The sequence below is a fragment of the Gavia stellata genome, chromosome 2 (genome assembly GCF_030936135.1).
Source record: "Gavia stellata isolate bGavSte3 chromosome 2, bGavSte3.hap2, whole genome shotgun sequence".
Taxonomy (NCBI): Eukaryota; Metazoa; Chordata; class Aves; order Gaviiformes; family Gaviidae; genus Gavia; species Gavia stellata.
The window spans coordinates 30,310,922-30,325,679 of NC_082595.1; the positions used below are offsets into that span (position 1 = coordinate 30,310,922).

The window sequence follows — 14,758 nt, forward strand, 5'->3', positions numbered from 1 at the left end:
TACCAGCTCACAGGCATGCATGTTTCTTTATTGCTTAAATGAATCTACAGTTACCATTGGGAAAGGTCTGTAAACTGCAGACAGAGTATGGGGTTTAGTGTGTAAAATATACACAGATATATTCACCAGCTCATCTGTCTTCATCTGTCCTGTTTTAAGGTTTGCATCAAATGCTTTTGTTTCAGCTGTTGGTGCTATGTAAGGAGTGCAGTAGGGAGGAGTATTTGCTTTGGCTCTGTTGCCCTCCCTCTTGGTATTTGTGGTGCTACTTAATCCCCTCCTTTCTGCATGTTCGAGGGGCAGATGGTTCTCACACACCTACTAGCCTTGGTCTAAAATAGCTCACAGTTGTGACAGCAGCTTTTTGGGTTCTTAGCTCAGAGGGTTAGAAATGTTGCCAGAAATAGTAGTTATGTCTCTTCCTCATTAATGTCGTTTCTTTGGCATGTGAATTTACCTTAACTAGTTTTTAAAATATTTTGAACCAGCCTGTAACTCCAGCAGACTACTAATTGAGGTATGTTGAAACTGGGCCAAGAAAGCAGCAACAACCTTGAGTCAGGCCTGAGATCAAAGCTGTTGGCTTTACAGCTTCCTTATAATCTCATTAGAGTCTTCAGGAGAGAGCACAACAATGGGAAGAATAACAACAACTGTATCTTATGTGGATTAAGGGCTGCATGTCACAGAAGTAATGGCTTGAGATAGTGTCACATTATAGGCAGAATGTACCCAAAAGCCTCATTACGATTGGCAGGAGAATAAAAGATGTCCATGGTTTTGTGAATACAGCAATCTCCTCCAGATCTCTCTGGTGGAAAACACGATATATAAAATAATTGACTCTCAGCCTCTCCCAACGACTGCCACTACTGCTTTTCTCCTTGTAGCAGTCATATTTGTTCTTAAAAATGCTGGTTAGAGAACTTATTATGCAGAGGGATGAGAAATGGATGAGTCTTCCCTAACTAAGCACAGTGAGAGCTGTACGTGCTTCCCTCCATTCCCTCTGCTGACGCTCAGCTGCAGTTTGCATAACTGTCCAAGTCCTGGCCTTAGTTTCAGCAGATACTGCTGTTCACAGCAGCCTGTTTAGTGTGTGCTGATGCCTATAAGACGCTTTGATGTGAATGCAAACTCTTTGTCTGCTCTGGTGTTCAGATTTGGCTCTGAGAGCCTCTAATGATACAAAAAACAGTTCTCCTCCTGTCTACTCCTCCCTTCATCCCAGCCAACTTTTCAGAGCAAATACAGGGGGTGTTACGTGGGGAAAAACTGTAATACAGATCATCATTAGGTGCAGAGTTCAGGGTAGTTTTTTCAGTTTCATCCTGGGAAGAATATTTAGATACAGAAGTGTTTTTTCCAGGCAAGGATTCAGCTGTGTATGCTGAATGTTGTCTGGTGGTTGGGTGAGTGAAAGGACCCATCCTGATTTCTAGCCTTTTCAAAGGAGATGATAGTTGCATATTTCACCACACTGGCTGCACCCACGATTTTTTTCCCCCCTAACTGGTTTATTCTAGGGCTTTCCTAGCTATTAAGCAGGATTTGGGTATATTATAATTTTCTAAACTGTGGAGATGATTGATTGAAAGTCAGTGGGGATCAGGACCCGCTCCTTGAAGACACATAATAACTCCCATTGAAATCAGTGCTCGAATGTTTTGAAGATCTGAGTGTAAGTGCCTGTCTCACATAGGCATGTTTTAATATGTAACTTAGTACTAATACATGCAAATGAGTTAAGAATTCACAAGAGCTTCCCCGTACTCTTCATGTTCCCAGCAGCGACAGCAGCCCTGCTTTCCTGGCTGGCCTTGGTCCCACTGATTAGTTGATTTGTGTTACACGGTGCTTTCATGGAGAAAATCAGTATCCAGCTCTTCTTCTGGTAACAACATGTGTATCTTTCCATTTTAATTTCTAAAACATGCTACCCATCAAGGGCAAAATTAGAATGTGTCTGAGCTGAAGATAGGCCAAGCAGTCTCCCAGTCTCTCTTCTCCCTGTCTCAGAGAAGAGAAAAAATTTAAAAGATTTTTTTTCTTTTCCTAAAATAATTAAGAAAGCTCAGTTCTGCAGAGGGATTATGCGTTCTCTGGAGAAAGCCTGGGCAGTAATGAAAACCGCTAACATCTTAATGCAGCTTCTCCTCAGAGCCTTTACAATCTGGAAAAATCAACTGTTGTGAGTAAAATCTTGGCAGGTAGATGAAACCTTGTCCTGTGGGTTTGCAAGAGATGCCTGTTTCTCACAGATGGTTCTGTTTTCCTCAATTTCGAGATCACTTCTTCAGAGCAGCATTAGGACGGCAGTCCTGCTATACAAGCATTACACAAGTGGCTGTGGTGTCATTGTGGGAAGCTCGGTGCGAGTCGCTGAGGGCTGGTTGGTTGTTTCCCTTCACAAAGCCCTCGTGCAACCATTTTCTAACAACTACTTGATTTTGTACCTTTTACCTCTTGCTTAAATCTCAGGTCGAGGCAAACTGTCATCCAAGGTCAGGCAGAACTGGTTACATCTAGTTTTTTATATTACAAAAAGAAACCCAGTGCATATTTGCTTTAGGGCTCATTGTTTCAGTATGAAATGCCTGTCGTTTGATTCATGCTCTCACCCAGTTTGCTGAACAGTTCCTGAAACTTAGTATTCTTCTTAGTACATCTGGTTTAATATTCACATCTGGGTTTGAGTTTCACGACAAAAGTCTCAGATTTGCTGAAAATATTTTTTACAGCTGGTTTTTTTAATTTTTACCTTGCAAGGAGAACTGCTAAGAGTAACAGGGCCAATCGTTAAACTCAAATGAGGGGGCAGCTTCTGCTGCCCGCACAGGGATTGCAGAGCAGCTGGCACTCTTTGATCTGGTCTCTTTGGCACAGCTGCAGAGAATTAGCACTCTGAGGCACCCCGTGACCCAGTCACCCATTCTTAGGACATCCTTTGTTCCAGGTGCCACACTTGTTTTGTGGCCAGTCATTTACAGTGCAAGCAGAAGGAAAACCACCTACCCTGAGGAATGGTTTCTCATTAGAAATATGCGATGCAACTCCTGCTTTATACCCACCGCAGGACCTCACCCTGTGCTGGAGGGCCACTGGTCACTGCACAGCTCAGCACGTGGCTGGCGGCTGCCAGGGGTCCAGCTTGGTGAGATGGGAATGACTTGTGGGAGTGACTGCTGCCTTTCTCTTACAGCTTGGACTCTTTTCTTTATGGGCTCCATGCGCTGTTCAAAGGAGACTTTCGGATAGCAGCGAAAGATGAGTGGGTCTTTGCAGACATGGATCTATTGCATAAGGTTGTTGCCCCGGCAATCCGAATGTCTCTGAAGCTACACCAGGTAGGGTCTTTTTTTAATTTTTATTTTTAACTTTTAGTACTGCATCTGTTTTCTTAGGGAAACACAGGGAACCTTGGAAACTGTCCAAACAAAAAAAAAAAAAAAAAAATGAGAAGGAAATGGAGTACTTGTTACCTTATTCTGAGAAACTGCCTTAACCAAAGTGGAAAAGCTTGGCATTTATTTATTTTGCATTCACTTGATCTTCTTTTCTGTACCCCCTAGCTGCCCATTTGAAACCATTCATATTGCAGAGCTTGACCCTGCATTTTTCATCACTACAAAACTGACGATCATATCATGTTCTACTTGGGTAGATACTATAAAGATGGTTTCTAGATTGAAAAGAAATACATTGATTAGGCTAATTTCATTGCTAATTTATTAATCCTTATCTGAATGGCAATACACGTGTAACACTACCATATGTTAAAAGACACAACTGAGAGGGGAGTGGTTTGAAGGGTTAGTGTCATGGCTGTTTGTTTATGTCAGGCTGTTTCTGACCCCGTTCTGTTTTCAGTTGTAAAAATCTGGCACAACTCCATTGAAGTTGCTCCAATTTCTTCAGGTCAACCCCTGTATAGCTTGGAGTTAATTTTGTTCTTGCTCTGGCACATTATGATTTAGTATCATATGCTTTTATCATGCATGATATTTGTAATTGCTCTGAATGTAACTGAAGTGGAACTGCTGTGAGTTAATATCTGAGAATTTGACACAATAATTTTACGAATGTTATCACTGGCCGTGTTGCTGCGTGACAGCTAAAGTAGTAACAAAATATTGCGATATCTGCTGATGGATTCCCAGTCTCTGCTTTTGTTGGTGTTTTTTTTGTGAATAAAAATAAGGGTTTCCACAAGAACTATGGAACACTCCAGGTGATTCCGATCTCCCTCCAGCTAACCGAAAAGCTCTGCCTCCCATTGTTTCCCACTTTATAAAAAGAAAGTGGATAAGATGGCATTCTCCGAGTGTCTTTGTTCGGTGGAGACATGAGATCAGAACAGGTTACAATAAAACAAAAATCATACCTTTCTATATTAGTGTTAAATTAATTGTTCTACCTCCCCAAAGACACGCTGTATCAAATGGCAAGTTACTTGGGGGGTCAGATGGCAACCGTTAGAAAAACAGGATTTTGTTTATTGTTAATAGTTTTTTTGTTTTCACAAATATACCTGACCTTTTCCATATTTTATCCTGTACTACCAGGACCAGTTCACCTGCCCAGATGAGTATGAGGACCCAGCAATTTTGTATGAAGCGATCCAATCTTTTGAAGAAAAGGTTGTGATTTGTCATGAAGGGGACCCAGCCTGGCGCAGCGCTGTACTTTCCAACAGAGAGGAGCTGCTAACCCTGAGACATGTGGTAGACGAAGGAGCAGATGAATATAAAGTTATCATGCTCCACAAAAGCTACTTGAGCTTCAAGGTTATCAAGGTATGTACACAATCCTTCTAATATTGCAGTAATTTAGGGCTGCGCTAACTAATATTATTTCTGAGTAATCTGGCCAAAAGGAGAGGTTGATGGTAGTTATCAGAGTAGGGGTTGGAGGCTAAAAGAGCTCTCTTCGGTTGACTTCCTTTTTGTATCCATATGTTTGTGTATCTGAAATAACATTCCAGGCTTTACCAGGAAGTAGCTGCAAGAGTTCCTAAATCCTGTTGGTGCAAAGACATGAGGTGTTTGCACACGCAGCTACTGCTCTTCTACTTAGATTGCGTAGTTCTGCATCCTAAGTAGCAAATGTTTTCACATGATCCGCATGTTTTTAACCCACCTGTAGGTCAACAAGGAGTGCGTCAGGGGGCTTTGGGCTGGGCAGCAGCAGGAACTGATTTTCTTACGCAATCGTAACCCGGAGAGAGGAAGCATCCAGAACAATAAACAGGTCTTGCGGAACTTAATTAATTCTTCATGTGATCAGCCACTGGGATATCCAATGTACGTTTCTCCTTTAACCACCTCATACCTTGGGACGCACAGCCAACTGAGGAACATTTGGGGGGGACCGGTCAGTTTGGACAACATTAAAAAGTGGTTCAGATCCAAATGGTTAAGGTAGGTGTTAAATTTTGGCTATGCAGACAGAGGCCCTGCAGTCTTTGTTCCACTGTATTTTCTGTTAAAAGAGAGTAATTCCATACTGTTATCTATGAGTAAAAAATTAATGGCAAATAACTCAGAATATAAGAAAAAAGCCCTACAGATAGAGCAGAAAGCAAATTCATTAATTCATTCATGGCTTTTAAGCAAAGATTTCTACATGTTCAACAAGATTCATTATCAAATCACTTAGCACAACAGACATTTCCCTTATTCCAGGGAATTTTACTGTTTATGCCTTGTAAATAAGGGTATCTTTTCTGTAACTCAGTGACATGTCAGAACATAAGTAAATGTATTGGTGGGTTATGGTGGGTTATGCTCCAAAGCTTTGGCAGTATAGATGATCATCCCCAAGTCGTTGTCCTTGACCAAAACACATCTAAAAATGTACTTACTATCCACCAAAACTGCCTGACTTCCCCTCGGTATGCATGATCAGTATCTTACACATTCCATCGCTCATTCGTACATGCACTTTTCATACAGTAATAACTCACTCTTGTCTCATTCCCTCCACCTGCCGTATCACCACTCTGGCTGAGGAGAAGCAGGGGACCATGGAGAGACTATGGGAGCCAGCTTGCATGCTAAGACCTATGCTAAAATGCCAAGATTAAATCTAGTGGCTTAATGTGTTAGTTTCCCACCATGCAGCTCATTCCCACTGAGCTCCCTCCAGCCCATTCCTCTTCTTTGCTCCTTGGTTACCTCATACAAAAGTTGATCTTCAGAGACCACTGTAACGTTAGATAAAGAGTCCTAAGGTCTTGCGGGGCTCCAAAGCCACTTAACACAGACAAGGAAAGATTTGGTTTGTGTCGTCTACAATTTTGTTACAAGTAAGCTTACCACATCATCTTCTTTGTCATCTCATAAAATGTTAAAAGACCTGCAGCGGTATGAGAGAGTACAATTATACATTTTGAGGGCACCTAACATTGGTGGCACAAAATTTCCTGCATAATAAATGGCTGACCACGCATGTGTTCCCGCAAACAGAATGCGGAAGGACTGCCATGCAGCTCACCATGAAAGAGGTAACGTTGAAGAGGTGGATAGTGGAGGGGGGTCTTCGTCCAGCAGCAATTCCACAGGCAATTCAAGCCAGAGCAGTAGCTCGCAGCCTACCAGAGATGGAACCCCTCAGTTACAAGCTTCATCTCAAGAGGTCCACCAGCGTGCAGGTATTTGCACAATTTACTTGGCTTTTTCTGTAGTCTTCTCCTGAGGGGGCACGTAGGCAGATGCTTTTGGGGCATGCTCATGTCCAGTGGAAAACTAAATTTAGAGAGAGCTTTGTCTTTCCTAATGACCAAGCACACGTAGGAGATGGCTTCCTGATACTCTCCCAGTAAGGGAGAGTATAAGACAAATGTGATTCACCAAAGGTTCCTCTGTCAAAGTCCTTTATGTGTAACTTTTGGACTAGAAGGTGCCACTAACAATGCCAGAATGAGAAATGCAGATGGGAGGGAGTCTACGTGTGCAATGCAGGGAGCCCATACCACAGTGCACCTGTGCTTATTGTTGGCTGGGAACAGTAGAAATGAAAGTATGCAAAAAATCTCAATTATCTTGGAAGGACCATGACTATTTATTTGAGGAATTGGTTTGGCTGTTCATCAGCTCATGTGGTGAACAGATAGGAAATAACTTCTTATGTGTATACAGCAGTTACCAGGAGAAAATCAAATGTTGCCAATCATTCTGTCAACTAACAGCTGAGTCCTTCTCATATTAAATTACGGATTCAAAAGTACTTCAGACATATTCACAAGGTAGAACTGCAGGCCTTCACATTGGAAATACATGTTAAGTTTGGCAGTGGGTCACTGTGAGACCTATCACTGTGGGATCATGACTTGTAATGTGAAGCCAATTAACTCAACCTTTCAACAAGTTGTGGTATTACTGTGTAAATTAAAGCAGAGAACTAGAGCGGTATGACACTTGTTTGTTTCCCGTTAGATCATTTTGACCTATCATTAAAGATAATGGACAGGACTGGAGAAAATCTTGCCTTGAATATAAATCATGTTGTAAGAATAAAATAACTGCTGCTTTTAATTGAGTCTAGCATTAGAGGAATCCCCATGTGCATACTTGTAACTTGACACTGCAGTAATCAGAATGGCAAACTTAATTGTAAAATAATGATCCTGAGCATGCCATACAAGAATGAAAGTTAATTGTGAGTTGTTTAAAAGAACGTATAGGGTGCCGAGAAAACCACAATCAAGAGAGAAGGTCACACTTAGTTAAGAAAAGCAACCTGGCTTTGAGGTAAAATGAAGAAATGCACAACAAATGCAAGGAAGTGGAAAATAGGAAATGCAAATCAGTATTCAGTCCTGAGAGACTGTTGATAAAAGAAAGAGAATGAAACAAGGAGAAGTTTCTGTCTAGCACCATTAGGGACAAAAAAATGAAAGTGGGTTTGTGGCTGTTTTAGAGTATTAGAAGTAAAAGAAATCCTAACAGTGGACTTGATCCATCACTATATAGAAAGGCAGAGTTGCCAATAATGTAGAAATGAGAAAAGAAATGTCTGGTTTGTACTGGGAAAAATGTAGATGATCTATTTCTATGATCTGATCATGAAGTAGTTCCTTCCATCCTAACAGCTACAAATAACAGGAAAGAGTGGCTGTCAAAGCTACATGCTTAATCGAGCAAATCCAAATGACTCTCATTCAAGAAGGTTTTTAAGAGAGCTGGTTAAAAAGCAAGCTTTGTTTGATCTTCAGTAAGTATCGGGACACTAAGGCAATACTGGAGGACTGGGAAAGAACTTGCGCTATGCCTGTTGTTAAAAAAGCAGAATGAATAGGATGACTTGAGTAATGCATGTCTGTCAATCTGACTTTAGTTCAGGACACTGTTGGCCTACCATGCACAGTCCTAGTGCCCTAATTTAAGAAGGACATTTTTAATTTGGAAGGAGTTCAAAGAAGAGCCAAAAAATGATCAAAGATCTGGGAAATACATCCTCTAGTGAAAGATTAAGAGCTTTCAAACAATTTATCTTGTAAAAGATGCTTTCATCGTAGTCTGTAAGTACTTACCTGGGCAACAAAAGGTGACCAAAGACAATTGATTTGAGCAGACTTGGATATAACAAAGCTAAACAAATTCAGATTTGAAATCAAGTGCACATTTTGAACTGTGAGAGTAAATTAACAGTGAAACAAGTGACTAAGGATTACGATGGATTCTCCATGACTGAAGATATTGGATGCATTTCTTAAAAATAATTGTAGTAATTAGTAATACTTTACAGGAATTAATTCCAGGAAATTCTATGGCCCATGCTATATAGCACAGCAGACTAGATGATCACAGCAATCCTTTCTAGAATCATAATATATGAATCAACTGTATTTAATGTTTTCATATTTCATTTTGCAGCCTGGTGCCACTGAGTCTGCAAAATGCAATGGAAGCCCTATATAAAAGTGCGACCAAAATCGGGAGCAATGGAAACATGTCGGGTTCTCCCCCAAAGTGTCCTTATTTCATGATGCAGTTAATAGAACAGCCTTTGTTTCCTAAGTGTTTTCAAGGACAGAGTTATTTATGTGTAGACGCGGGTGGTCTCCTGTCCAATGCTCTAACCACTGCATTTGGGATGAATATAGAATACTTTTGGACAGGGGTCAGCTTGGCAGTTTAAATCACAAACAGATGTTTGGCCACATTAGCCCCTGCACAAACTAACACACCACAGCCCCTCTGTTCTTAATTCCAGTCCATTCTTTTTATTTAAAAAGGGCAACTTATTAAAATAACCATCAGCTGTAGAAACCAAAGCACTTAAACAAAACCTCTGAGTTTGAAGAACCAGAATCCCTGCGGAGGCCAGACGTACGCACGACTGCCAGTGCAGCAGCCAGGCCTGACCCCCATCACAATGCATGCCCTCCCTATTGAGCACATCTGAAGCGTGGAGAACACCGGCAATGTGGCACACAGGAGCCATGTGCATCTGTCCCATTGCTCTCAAGCAAAGATCTTGGGGCTCTTATTATGAAGAATGCAGCTTTGCATGCCATCTTAGGAAAATTTTCTTGTTTTGTTTGGAATATAAAAGTAGAACTAAAGATACACTGTAAGTGGGGTGCAAAAGTGTCCAGTGCTTGCCAAACCAACTAGGTTTTAGTCCAGCTAAAGAGCTCCAGTTAGGTTGTGGCCCAGCTCTGCCATATGACTCTCTGCTGAGTTACCTCAATTCTCTTTGCTTCAGCATCTGAAAAATGGGGTTAATGATACCAGCCTCTGGAAAGCAGGTTTGTGGATGTAAAAGAGCATGTTTCAGCTATATAATGTAAATAGTTTGGATATGAAATTCTGCATTACTGGAACCCTCATGAATTCGGCAAACAGTCATGTTTCTAGAAGATAGTGTGAGATTATATTCCTTTATGCTTGCAAAATTTCAGTATCTGAAGGAGTTTCAGTGCTTCCCTCCCCTCCATAGTTTGGGTACTGGGAAAAAACAAATCAAAAAAAATTACCAACAACCTGGAAATGCCTGCCAGCAAAACGTGTTTCTGCGTTGATGGCTCTCAACAGATTTTCTGGCATCAACTCTCTACCCCCACAGCTATAGCTAGGAAACCAAAATGCCAGCTTGTGTTAATGTTTGGAGTCTCCTAGAAAGCAAAACAGCCAAGCAGGCACTCACACGACTGGGTATTTGCTGCGTAAGCCTGGATTAGAGCCTGTCTGCAGAAAAGTAAACTCTTTTGGGGCCTGTGGCGCATGCTAGCCCACTGTATGCCATTTGCAAGGTGCATGGGTGCAAGCAGGTATCATCTGGTGGGTTCACTGGCCAGTAAGTTGATTTATTTTCCGTTCTATGCCTATTTAAATATGCAAGCATAAGAAATACAGAAATTATTTGTTTGAATGACATAAGGTGTTGATACAAATGTTAAAAATGGGGGTGTATATGTACAGGAAGACAGAAGTCGTCTAGGCATGTCAGAATAGCTTATCTAATCTACTCTCTGTACCCAACACTGGCTTCATAGAGATGCTTCACAGAATGGGGCAAGAGCCTTATGTGGGTCTCATTCAGGCCGCCAGTAGACTACCCTAACTAGAGATGTTCACATCTTTTCAGTCTGTGATATACCATAAATATCACTCTTTGAATTCAGATGTACTTTAATATTAGTCTAAAACTGTCTCGTGGCTTGAATGCTGTAGTCTTCCACTTGGTTGAATTCTCAAATTCTCTTTCCCCAAAGACAGGAATAATTCTTTTTAATGTGCCATTGTTTTAACTCACAGTTTTTTGGTTTTATTTTTGCATTTAATTATACCAAGCCATTTAAGGTGGATATTCAACATCCCCTACTTTAGTGAGGTTGCCAAAGGGGAGTGGAGTTACAGCAACACTATGCTCAGTCATTCACTGGGGAGTTTAATGTACGTGGCAGAATAGGTGTGAGCCTGTGATTAGAGTACTTTCCTTGCGCTGTCTTCTAATTTTCCTCTCTTTTGACTCAGTGCAGAACTACTGGAGCTATTCTGACCAAAAGCCAGAACTCTTGTAGCGGAAAACACAGAAAGGTTCCTAGGTTTAGCAATTTGTTATTTGTTATTCTTGGGATCCTTATGCTGATAAAACCAGTAGTAATATGCCAGTAGTAGTATGTACACGTTAATAGCATGGTGTTCATCAGGATGCCACTTACTTAAATATATTAATCTTTCTTTTAAAGGCAGGAGAAAACCCAGGAGTCAGTCCGTCCAGGCACACACTGCTTTAAACCAAAGGCCCCCTGCTTCAAGTCACTCTGGACCAATTGTAGAAAGCCGCCAGCCTTTCATCCAAACATCTACATCTGCCCATGAAATTGCCCAAAGGCTTTCTAGTAGTCAGCTGTCATTCCACAATTCAGCAACATCTGTGTTTTCCCAGTCCCCTGCTGTTCCTGTTGCTGGCCAGCTGACTGTGCAGGACCGAGCTGCAGCAATGCTCAGGTCCAGTCTGGCCTCTTCCACCAGCTCAACTCTCAGCCTGCTGTTCGGCAAGAGAAGTTTTTCAAGTGCTTTGGTGATTTCTGGGCTCTCAGCTGCAGATGGAGGTAACACCAGTGACACCCAGTCATCCAGCAGTATGAATATTGCCATGGGTCCATCTGCTAGAGCAGCAAGTCAAGCAACTCGGGTAAGGCTGAAACCAAAATAGCAGTACTAAGTGTGAGCTACTGTACTGCTTCTCCTATCAGGTTCTTGAACTGTCCTCACCACTGTGTGTTTTTTTCCTTCTCACTGGTCAGAAAATAGTCTTTTCGAAAACAACGTCAGGATTTTGGTATTTGTTTTGGATTTCGCTGCATCACAACGAAAATGAGACTGTTTAATATTAGCGTGTATATGAGAGTGGCGTATTTGTACGTAATTGACAGGTTGGCTGTTAAGCATGCACCTGAAATTGCAAACGTCATGCAAAGTGGCAAAGTCCCTCTTCCTTTCATTCAGACCAGGGACTTAGGTCTCCATTTTCTGCAGCCCAGGTGATGAGCACCACCATACGCAGACTAAATAGCTCCTTTCCTTGATTGCTTACGCAGGACTTAATTATTTGTACAAAGAGGAATGGTTCCCACTGAATAGTGCAATTGTTCTGTCCCTCTCTCTCACCAGAAATTCAATCCAGAACCTGAAAACCTTGTTGCTGAAAGGGTTAGTCAAAAGAAGTCTGTAGGAAATATTTCACAAAGGAAAACCTGCATGCCCTGTGATTCAGCATTTTCTAACAGCAAAACAGTACACACAAAGAACTTCCACCCTGTTCCCAGTAGGCTCCCAGTTCTATTCCCATCTTCCCTGGAAAATTCAATGGACATAGTGGTGTTACTGTTTTATTGCCTACTTAAGTGTATTTATTTAACTTTGGCTGCCATCATTTGCTTTCCTGAATTTTGAAATGTTCACTTCAGCACTACAGAGCAGTAACATGAGAAGATGGACTAGAGATAAAGGGCGACTGCAACTAGAGGAGTGACAACATAATTAAGACAGACTTTCGCATTTGGCCTATCAAAATGGAAACCAAATTGGCAACAGGGGAAGATTGTGGATATGGAAAGCCCAAAACACTTTTCTGCTACTGTCATTCTGAACTGTGTATAACTTCCCTGATTTTCAAAGAATTCTCCAAACCTCAAGTGAAAAAAGCTCCTTAGCCTGTGTGTATTTTGCTCTCAACCCAAAAATACTATGTATGGTATAGTTCCCTGGAGTTTTGCCATGAACTTCAACAGAAGTTGACTGAACATTACTCATCTGGGTCCAATCCTGCTTTATTGCTCTAATGAGCATTAATATTATTTCTACATGTACAGCTGAACATATCACATGACAAGGCATAATTCCAGCTCTCAAGAGTTTATAGCCTAATTTGCCAAGAACTCAGCCAGTCTGCAATACTGAGTACTAATGATAGGATTCACCTCATCTAACCTTAAGCCATCTGAAATTTGGGCATGAAGTCTCAGTAGATTCTTGGTATGGCCTCTGTATTCAGTGGAGAGGACAATCCACTTCATCCTTACAGCTGTCAGGAAGAAATCTTCCCCTGGAACACTCGTATCTCTCTGCCAACACTGACAGCCTATATGATACACTAAGACAACACGGCTAAATTTAGCTGAGGTGAGTCCTGGCCAGAGTAACTGCTCAGAGTCCAGGGTGCCTATTTGATTGAAAGTGGTAACGAAGAAGTGTTTTATTTAAACGTTAACACAGCACAGTTCTGGAAAGCTTTTATACTAATGGACTCCTTACAGTGGGGTGACACTACGCATAACGTTTTCAGACTGATAATTGCATTCCAGTTTTGATGAAAAGGTTTCTTTGTAAGTTGGATTTAAAATTTGGTGTATAAAGCAAGCCCCAGAGCAACACGATTTAACTTCTAAGAAATCAGCCCTGCTCGGAGCAGTGGTTTGGACTGGATGACCTCCAGAAGCCCTTTTCAATCCAAATTACTTTACAGCTCTCTATAGATGTACTAAACCTCTAGGTCCTGGTCTGCTTTTCTTTCCAAATTTATGGATTACACAAAGTGTGACAAGTACCTCTTCAGAAGTCCCTTGTGAATAACGCATGTTAAGAATCCCACGCAGTTTCACAAAATGACATTCCTAAATCAATTTTTAACTTTTTTCACCTGTCCCTTCAAAAAATAGCTGAAGTGTTACTTAGAAATTTCCTAAACTAGTTGACTTTTTCTTTCCTTCCAGCAACATACCGAGACCTGCGAAGCAACCGATGCTACAGAACCTAGACCGCGGCAAGAGGCAGGTCCAGCCCATGCCATATTCATGAGTCAGAACCTGGAGTGCAGAAGGGCCAGCCAAGAAGATATGGCCCTGGAAGACACCGCTTCTCAGCAAAGCCTGTCTGAGGAGCAGTAAGGAGTATTTCTAGAGCAAAGGCCACGTGCTGCTTAGAATTAAATAAAGACAGAGTTAGGTCAGGGAGCTACACATGGGTTTCGGTTCTTTCAAATGTAACAAGCAACCTCCAAATGTTTATTTTTCTAACTTCTACACAAGAATACTACAGGGCAGATGTTCTTCAGCTAAAGGCCTTGGCATAGGTAGGGTTGGACAATGTCCTCAAAAACACACAGTGCCACTTCATCTCAGGTTCTTGTAAATCCTAGAAAAATGAATACAACCTGTTTAATGTTCCTTCCCCTGGAATGGTTGGAATCATGAATGAATACAGTGGGAAATATTAATACAACTCAGTGAAAAGCACACAAGACGTCCTTCCTGCCGTAACTAAAGAGCCGATTGCATGCAAACTAATTGGCATTTGATATATAACATACAGCAAAAGGCAGCTTTGAATAGAAGCAATGAATACATAAAAGGGCAGTACAACATGTACTGTAACATTAGAGCTAAATCTGGGTTGGTTTTTTTTTCCAACAGCAAATCTCTCTTACTTTTCTTTAACATGTTATGCAGGTGGTAATTCTGAATAGCAACACAGCATCACAGATTGATCTACTGCATGTAGCCATATTGAAATATTGTGTGAACGAGCCATGCTTACACAGAATAACAGAAGTCAAGTGTGAGAAAAGGAAGCATCCAGTGCATGGAAAGCATATGGTGCACCTTATTTGCAAAGGAAGTAGCTTTGCATAAACACCTGCTCTTAGGTATTATCTCGTGCTCCTATTTGGTTTGCAGCAGTGTTTCTCAAATTTCAGGGAACAGCCCCCTTGCGAGTTGCCAAAGGGCCCAGGGGAATCCTCCTCA

The 14,758-nt window shown here is 41.4% G+C and overlaps 1 protein-coding gene across 1 annotated transcript in view; it reads left to right on the forward strand.

The window, feature by feature from the left end:
* The window catches only part of PCNX2 (pecanex 2), a 162,204-nt gene extending 148,304 nt beyond the window's left edge, over positions 1 to 13,900 (forward strand). The window contains exons 29-34 of the mRNA XM_059835536.1: positions 3,203 to 3,347; positions 4,566 to 4,796; positions 5,146 to 5,420; positions 6,468 to 6,652; positions 11,198 to 11,646; positions 13,727 to 13,900. Of these exons, the coding sequence (XP_059691519.1) occupies positions 3,203 to 3,347; positions 4,566 to 4,796; positions 5,146 to 5,420; positions 6,468 to 6,652; positions 11,198 to 11,646; positions 13,727 to 13,900 (1,459 nt within the window). The remainder of the gene's footprint in view (positions 1 to 3,202; positions 3,348 to 4,565; positions 4,797 to 5,145; positions 5,421 to 6,467; positions 6,653 to 11,197; positions 11,647 to 13,726) is intronic.
* Positions 13,901 to 14,758: the final 858 nt, after the last annotated feature.